Raw genomic sequence first — 8,817 nt, 5'->3', positions numbered from 1 at the left:
ACGACAACAAAATTATCATCAACATTTCCAAGATGGCCGCCTGAAAGTGTCAAAACTTGTAACGCTGCTGTATTTACATTGATTTTAACGAACACAGAAGCAATTATGTCTCGTTCAGAGGACGTGCTGTTGATGGTAAGCCACGTGCGGCACAAGAAAGTCGAAGGGACGCTTTTCCTGATGGGGGAACGGCTGGCGTGGAGCGCTAACAGTGCCGGGGAGAGACTGGGGGTCAGCCACAACTATGCAGATATCCGATGTAAGCCGCCGGGAACTTTACAAACCAGATATATCAGTCTTTAGTCGGACGATAATTTGTGAAGATCTGTAAAAAGTGAAGCTGTGAAGTCTTACTGTATTTAAAACACTGGTCATTGGAATTGCACCTGAAATGGTCATGCAAGTACCGTTATAAAAAATTCTGCTATTTTCACAAATAATTTGATAACTTTAATTTTTTACGTTGAACCTTGGTTGGACTTGAAGAGCATCTTCTATTATAAAGGCGTATCAGTACCAAACCTAAAACGCTTGAAATGGAAGTGCTCTACTTGCTGAATTTTGCTCTCATTGACGATAAGATAAAACAAATACCGGTAAATAAAACTCTTTCTGATTGGCTGCATTTCTTAGCTTCTAATTGGTTCATAGCACTTTCTGTCAATAGTGCAAGAAAAAGTCTTATTGACAGGAACCTCCTGTCAGCTGCACAAGAAAAAGGGAAGTGACTGTTGACAGGATGAAACTGTCAACAATAGAAAAATTGCACTGTTGACAGGATTATTTTCATTTTATTTATGATGATCCTGTCAGCAGTAGAAAAAATTGCACTGCTAACAGGATCATTTTGAAATTCTGAATTTCCTAATTAGAGTGTACGTATGATATCCTATTTCATATCATGCCAGTGTCAATGCCGGTTAATGCGACATGTACTATGATGTAGTATGCTAACGTTGACCTGACACAAATTAATATCACCATCCTCTCCCTCCAGCCCAGAAGATCAGCCCAGAGGGAAAAGCTAAGATCCAGTTACAGCTGGTTCTTCACACGGGCGACACGTGTAACTTCCACTTCAACAGCCCCGAGGGGAACCCTGAGCAGCTGAAGGATCGCGACGCTGTGAAGGAACTACTCCAGCAGCTGCTTCCCAGGTTTAAGAGCCAGGTCAACAAGGAACTAGAGGAGAAGAACAGGTAAGGAGTTGTTTTGAATAAAAAAGCTTACCAAGAATGGAATGAGGCATAATTTATGTCCACTACGTACAATCATGCCTTGTATACCGTAGGTCGTGAGTTCGATCCCCGGCTGAGTAATACCAAAAACTTTAAAAATCGTACATACTGCTTTCTCTGCTTAGCACTCAGCATTTGGGAAACTCAAAAAGTATGGCAGTTGAACACACACCTCTATCAGTGAACTAGCTATAGCCCCTGCTGTTGTGATTGCGCAAAGTTGTGTGGCCCAAGGGCTATTGAAACGGAGATGGGTGCCGCCCTATGCACCGTCTGGTGCGGGAACGAACTTTGACTTTGATGGACAACCATTGGCCAAGGAAAGCACATTTTGTTTTCTTGTGTGTAGTAATTCATCAATGCTTGTTTTGCTTGCTTGTGTTCTAGACTTCTACAGGAAGATCCACAGCTGTTTCAACTGTACAAAGACTTAGTCGTGAGTGGAGTTATCACAGCAGAGGAGTTCTGGACCAACAGGGCACAGGTAAAATACACATCTCCATATTGGAACCATCCAAAATCTGTGCACCTTATACCATGGGTGGTGATGTATGAAATACTACTATGTGATATATATTGTCCCATGTTTTTGTGTTGCCAAAGGTGATAATCCTACATGTTCTTCTGAAATTTAAGGATTGTTTATGTAAATTACCATTCCTATCTTATCTTCCTTTGTTATTGCAGACAAAACAGACAAATGCAACCAAAGGGAGTCAGGATATTGGAGTTTCTGCCTCGTTCTTGGTGAGTTTTCACAGTATCTGATTGGTTATAACCTTGAATTATATTATGAATGAGGTACACGAACTGTATTACCGGTAAAATCATTGTGTTTCATTTTGTGGCTTTCAATTCTCTCTCTTTTTGCTCGCTTTCTGTAGAATTTTTCATATTGATCTCTTTGCTTTTATTCTTTTGCTGATTAGCCAATGTTTTCTCTCTTCCTAGCCTCCATAGCAGGCTCTCTGGGCCTTTTTTGGGGCTTATAATACACTTTTTTTGCTGTTGACTTATTTTTGTACTGCATCATTTGTTCAGCCGACCCGTAGCAATAGCGTAGACTACGGGTCGGCTGCACAAACAACCCAGCAAAAAGTGTATTATAAGCCAAAAAAAAGGCCCAGAGAGCCTGCTATGGAGGCTACTGTCTTTCCATCTCTGACTCAGTGCCACCCCCCCCCCCCCCCTACCAGTCTCTCACCTCCCAGTCCATGTTTCCCCCCAGGCTGACATCCGGCCCCAGAGTGACGGCTGTAACGGCATCAAGTACAACCTCACAGCTGACATCATAGCCTCCATCTTCAAAACTTACCCTGCAGGTCAGTCACCTTACATGGGAGTGTTCTATAATAATGGGTTTATTGCAAATTTGGGCCCGTGGGCTAATTGCAGGTATGTAATATGAAAAGGACAGACAAATAATGTAGAACAACATAGCATGTGTCTGCTCTAGTCTAGATGCTAACCCTTCTTTTTCTGAGACAGTGAAAGACGAAGGTTCCCTCTTTTTCTGTAATGTGTGTAGATGAATGGTCAGTGATGTCAAAGAAGTTTAAAAGCTTGAAATCATTTTCTTTCATCTCAAGATTGTCTGTACTGCCTTACTGCAATACAATACCGTAGTAATAAAGGTTTCAAAAGATGCACGCTGTTAAGAAAGCAAAGTGAAGAAAATTATTCTGTCTCAGCAATAGTCTGGGTCTCGTGTGTCAGCCAGTGGGTGGGAGGGAGTAATGGGATGTTACCCAGGCCATCCTACCTGGGTAACATCGTCACAGTTTAGTTCATCCTCAGTGAGGTGACGCCAGTTTCTGTCGAGCAGAGTGAAGTTCATCATCCTGAAGTCCTATGTCCTCCTCAATTACCTTCTTAATTGTCGAAGAAGGACAACAATGTCTGCGGCTCTCTTTTGGTTTCCAGAGAAGAATCATGCCAGCCATTTCCTCATCCTACCTATACTTTTTAGGTGTTATTTTTTGGAATCATGATTGTGTACAATTCTGTTTTGAACAGTGAAGAAAACCCATGCTGAGAACGTGCCCCACAACCTGAGTGAGAAGGAGTTCTGGACAAGGTTCTTCCAGTCGCACTACTTCCACAGGGACAGGATCAACCACGGCAAGGACCTGTTCTCCGACTGCGCCAAGAACGACGAGAAAGGTAGGTGAGGGGTTCTGTTACAGTAGTGTAGACAAAGTTTTTTTTAATCTCACTTGAACAAATTAAAAATGTTTCCTATGGATAGCTAAAATCTTTTGTGTCATCATGGATTCAGCTTGTCTCTAAAAAGTCAGCAACCAATTTTCTTGCCTGAGATGGATAAAATTTTGTCAAAAGAAAGGATGTTGAGTTACTTTTTAGTGTTGATTTGTGGCTTAGCTGACATGCGACATGCTAATACTAGTAGGTTATTTTCCCAGCCCACTTATTTCTTGTCCTTTTGTGTGTTTTGCCTGTAGGTCTTTTATCAAACATTTTATCTTTCAGATTTACACCAGATCATACAGGACAAGGTCAAGGACTCCTTCCTGGACTTAGAATCTTTAGATGAAACATCTTTTATCAAAGATGAGGTAAGATTGGGTGATGCCCTGTAAGATAAGCAAATGCACAATGCAGTAATGTGAGTGGTTGAATAAACTAATGAAAAATAAATGAAGTTTCTTTATCCCATTCATCCATTCCGTAGCTACTGGAAATTCAGAAATGTTTGCAGGAATTTAATTTCGCGGTAGGGAGAAAATGGAATGTTTGCGTTGGTTTTAGGTTTGTGTTTGAAACAAAGCGCTTCAGTCCCATAATGGGAAAACTAGCGGCTTTACGGACAGCCAGTCAGAAACAGCAGAGTGCTCCGCAAAAAACGCAAACATAAAGCCACCGCAAAATATTTCTGTGTTTACAGTACTCAGTCGTAGGGGTAGCCTGACGATGTACTTCTCTGTATTACTCTTTACAGAAAGCATATCTGGCCTCTATACAAAATTTCAGGATGTAAGTAATACTAAAGTTCACCAATCTAAGTATGTTCCCTTACCTACTTGGTTAGCATTGCAGACTGTAGTGTCTCATCCTGATGTTTTTCTCCACAGGGATATGGCAATAAGTCATCCGACACAAGTACTGCCCCCAAACACTCAGTGAACCAGGCTATCATCAGGAGGTTTAACTACCACAGTACCATGGTCCTGGAGGCATGTAGGAATAAAAGGTACAAAACACACTGTCAAAACTGCCCAAGAAGACCACTTAGGGGATCAATAAGATCTGTTCTATGTGGACAGGTCTTCACTATAGACAGGGTACTTTATGCTAGTGTCAATAGGAAAAATTATCAAAGGGACCAACAAAAAGTGGTCACATTGGCGGCTTGGCCAACTGGTCCTTATGTAGAGGTGGTCACTCGTACAGGTTTGACTTAACTTAGCATTTATATAATTAGAGGTACCTTCTTCTAGCAATAAAGAAGCCTGATGCTGTTGACAGGATGATCCTGTCAGCAGTAGAAAACTTTGCACTGTTGACAGGATGATCCTGTCAGCAGTTGAAAAATTTGCAACGGTGCACTTTTTTCTACTGTTGACAGGATCATCCTGTCAATACAATAGCCACTTCCTTAGATGAATGAATAAATGAAATTTGTCATACTGTGTATCATCGCAATTTTCACACTCATTTCATCGTCGGCCTCCGTCCTTCTAAGTTTATGGTGATAACAATTGTGTAACAACTTGTTGCAACTATATTGAAAGACACGCCAAATATAGTTACTCAAGCAACTGGATAAGATTTTGAAACAGTCAGATGTTTCAGACAGCATCCGCTATCTTTCGTCAGTGACAGCGGATGCTGTCTGAAACGTCTGACTGTTTCAAAATCTTATCCAGTTGCTTGAGCAACTATTTTTGGCGTATCTTACTACCTGGATGTCTAGCCTTCATCAACGTATATTGAAAGACTATTACCCTTTACTTCTACCATTCCAGGTCTTCAGAAGAAGACATCTTATCGTTAGGTTTAGGTAGTTCAGGTGACAACAGTAACTCCTCAAGTGTGCTGTCTCACTCATTAGGGCCACCATCAAAAAAGGTCAGTGCACAAACTGAGAGTGGAGCATAATTCTTTCTTGTGTGTCATTGTAGTTTATGGCTAAAGGTGGCTATGTTACCATTGTTCATTTGTTAGTGTAAATGACACAAAATTATTAACCTTCTCCCTGCTGCCTAACTCTGACACCAATAGGGAATGGGGTGCCAAACGGCTACTTCAGAGTGCTAAAGGTTAAAGTGTTTTGTGAATTGTTTGGCTTTTAGAGGGACAGAAATTAAAGTTACTTTTAAAGTGATAGAAGTTTGGCAAAATATCTGCATACACATCCAGCAAAATTTCTCTACAATTAGGTAAAGTGCTCCCCCATGTGACTTTTTATCAAACTGCAGACTGTGTTGTTAGCTGCTGCAATACCTATTAATTAATGACAAGTTTTTGTATGTATTCCAGGCAAGATTAAGAGATGCAATATCATATGAAGACCTGGGGGAGTCCTCATCAAGCTCCGCCCCTCCCCTGTCCCTGACGGGGGCTGACAGGTACCTCCAGGGGCCGTCCGCTATACAACAGGGGGAGTACACCACCAGTCAGGACATCCACCGGGCAACACAACACATCAAACAGGAGATAGGGGGATACCAGGCAGACTTAACCAATGTGAGTCAACAGACTGTGATCGTTGTTCACCTTGTAGTGCCAAGTGGTACATAGGTCAGCAAGTTTCTTTGCTGTTTCTGTAGCAGGATATATTTCATTCTACTAACCTGGGTACCATCCTCTGTAGTAACCGCTGGCTCAATCGCTTCGCTTGCTAAAGGATCGAACGTTAGCGTGTACCCAGGTTACATTTCTACAGGGAGGTGTTGCTAGCCCTTCCCCTAATGAGAACCTTTGGTATCTAGGTAATATATTTGTCAAAAGTATTAAACAAATATGTATCTTGAAGAAAGTAAACATGTAAGTAATTGGCCTTTATCAGAGAGCATGACTTCTGGTGCATGACCAAAGGGACATGAGATTCACGCAAGTATATCACCACAATGATGTTCACTATGACCATGCCGTGTGATACAGGTTCTACCGAGCAGCCTGGCTGCCTCTGTCACAGCTGAGCTGTCACCAGGAGGGGTCCTCATGCAGACAGGCATGCAGCAGAGTTTGAAAGGTAAGACTTTCTTCATCTCATGTTTATGTTAAAGTTATGTCAAAGTTATGTTCCATGGTTTAGGTCTCGGTTTTGTCCATTTTTGTTGTGTCGCAGTCAATTGTGTCAAGTATGGCGTCTCTGTGTCGTGCTCAACTGTATAAATTAGGGTTAGGTATAATTTTATGGGAGAGGCAAACTTTCTCTTGACTGATATATTTTTCCTGAACTGATATCCAAGGACCTGTGTGGAGTTCAACGGGACGGTTGTAAAGTCACTTTATTTTACGAAATACACGGCGCGGCCCGCGGCACGTATACGGGGTAGAAGCAGCAAATGAGCTGCCAAATTGGATTTCTACGTCCGGGGCCGTGGATTCCCACGCCGTGTATTTTGTAAAATAAAGTGACTTTACAGGCGTGTACAGCACGGAAACTGAGTACACATTCAGGGGACAACTTGTTGAACATGTTTATGGTGTTAGATGTAGCGCCCGTGTCACGATAGCCAATATTTTGGCTGATATAGTTGGCATTCGCTAAAAAGCCTTTTTTGCTGGGCATTCGCTTAAAAGCCAGGTAAGAATCTTCAAGTTCGCTTTATCTAACTTCAGATCGATGGATTGACTTGAAACTAAGGATTGATTAATGGGAGCACAACCTGAACATATTCCGAGCAAAAAATTAGATTCGTGCAGCGCGGACTTCGCCAGAGTGGGCGTTTGTGGGCATTCGCTAAAAAGCCGATACGGAGTTCAACTGTGTAGATAAAGATTAATCAGTTTTAGTCATTTTCCGTGTAGATCAAGATAAGTAATTTTGTGAGAGAGGCAGACTCTCTCTTTGGTTAAAAAATCTGCTGATCAAAAAATCTCGCTCAGTGTCACTGACGAAAAGTAGTATGTGACTTGAAACGTCTGACCATTTCCAAAATCATATCCAGTTGCTTGAGTAACTGCTATTTTGGCGTATCTTATCCAGTTCTGTCAAAGTTACATTCTGTGAGTTTAGGTGCTAGATTTAAAACCTGCTGATCAAAAAATCTTGCTCATTGTCACTGACGAAAAGAAGTGGATGCTACTTGAAACGTCTGACCATTTCCAAAATCATATCCAGCTGCTTGAGTAACTGCTATCTTATTACCTGGATGTCTAACCTTCATCAACGTTTCTCTTGACTGTTATGCTTTTCCTGTACCAGAGCTGATACCGAAAGACCTGCAGGATGAGCTGCAGTCCCTGTACGCGGCGCTGGCGGAGCTGCTGCGACACTTCTGGCAGTGTTTCCCCGTCACCACGCCCGCGCTGGAGGAGAAGGTCGTCAGGATGAAGGAGACGCTCCGGAGATTCCAGACCACCAAAATGTCGCCGTTCCAGGATAAACTCAGAAGTCAACATCTGCCTACAAATGTTAGAAAATATTTGACTTGCTTTCTGCCACTATGATATTACTGTATGGCACTACATACTATTGTCATAGGATTCTCTTTCTGCAAAGTACCAGAATCTTATGTCATACTGGGACATCTTTTAATGCTTGCAAGGTATTATAAAAGAAAAGCTTTGAGAATAGATATCAAATTATTTTACATGTTTGTGCCTTTGTTTATTCATGAAAAACTGTTACTGGTGGTGTTAGAACTAATCTACTAAAGAAACTTCTCTTGACACATTTTTTGACATATTTTCCCAAGGTTTCATCCTGTTCTTTTTTTTTTCCTTCACAGTTGACGGACCACCTGGCAGAGATGATTAGCAATGCGGAAAGAAAATTCGCCACGTGGAGTAAAAAACGTGGTGGGAGACCCTGACAGGCAGACTGCCTGACCAATAGCAATAGAACTCTTCCGGAACATGGTGGACTTCAGTAAAATCAGAATAGATGAATTTGAACTACACAAACTGATGTCATTATAGGGGGGATTTTACTCACAAAGTGTCATGTCATCGCGCATGTTCGAACGTGTTCGAACGACATTCACCAAACCTAGAAGAAGCAGGTGTTTGATTACAATCTGTGCCCTGACTGATTAACGACAGTACAAAATATGCTGTTTTTCTTGGTATTTTACGCAAGTGAGGAAGCATTTTATAGCGATATCCGGAAACGCATAATGTAATCGCATTTGAATGACATTCCCCAAACCCGATGACATGGCAGTTTGTGAGTAAAATCCCCCTATGATGACATCAGTTTGTGTTGTTCAAATTCATGTATACATTTCACATCAATCCTGTTAACCTGAGTTTTGAATATCAAAATTTTGACATAAACCTACATACAAAAGGTTTTGGGAGGGTATAACGTTACCTGAATTATTTACAGATCCTTTTTGATACATACTGTCATATAGATGCGAAGAAATAAAACTAGACCTTCAAAACA

The 8,817-nt window shown here is 41.5% G+C and overlaps 1 protein-coding gene across 1 annotated transcript; it reads left to right on the top strand.

The window, feature by feature from the left end:
- The first annotated feature begins 6 nt into the window (after nucleotides 1–6).
- LOC136429982 (general transcription factor IIH subunit 1-like) lies at nucleotides 7–8,469 on the top strand. The gene is made up of 13 exons (XM_066420179.1): nucleotides 7–259; nucleotides 998–1,199; nucleotides 1,626–1,722; nucleotides 1,926–1,985; nucleotides 2,467–2,560; nucleotides 3,255–3,401; nucleotides 3,729–3,814; nucleotides 4,331–4,449; nucleotides 5,225–5,327; nucleotides 5,739–5,945; nucleotides 6,363–6,453; nucleotides 7,633–7,841; nucleotides 8,159–8,469. Exons 1-13 carry the CDS (start codon nucleotides 106–108, stop codon nucleotides 8,240–8,242), a joined length of 1,653 nt encoding a protein of 550 aa, XP_066276276.1. The 5' UTR covers nucleotides 7–105; the 3' UTR covers nucleotides 8,243–8,469.
- Nucleotides 8,470–8,817: the final 348 nt, after the last annotated feature.

This window comes from Branchiostoma lanceolatum, chromosome 3, assembly GCF_035083965.1.
Source record: "Branchiostoma lanceolatum isolate klBraLanc5 chromosome 3, klBraLanc5.hap2, whole genome shotgun sequence".
Classification (NCBI taxonomy): Eukaryota; Metazoa; Chordata; class Leptocardii; order Amphioxiformes; family Branchiostomatidae; genus Branchiostoma; species Branchiostoma lanceolatum.
The sequence above is the reverse complement of the archived record's forward strand: the minus strand, read 5'-3'. Positions and strand labels throughout refer to the sequence as shown.

What these genes read in the sequence shown, in the direction of transcription:
- LOC136429982 (XM_066420179.1), top strand. Translation starts at nt 106, where the DNA reads ATGTCTCGTTCAGAGGACGTGCTGTTGATGGTAAGCCACGTGCGGCAC. An exon ending in GAGTTTCTGCCTCGTTCTTG is followed by an intron (nt 1,986 to 2,466) that starts GTGAGTTTTCAC and finishes GTTTCCCCCCAG; the next exon opens with GCTGACATCCGGCCCCAGAG. An exon ending in GAGGCATGTAGGAATAAAAG is followed by an intron (nt 4,450 to 5,224) that starts GTACAAAACACA and finishes CTACCATTCCAG; the next exon opens with GTCTTCAGAAGAAGACATCT.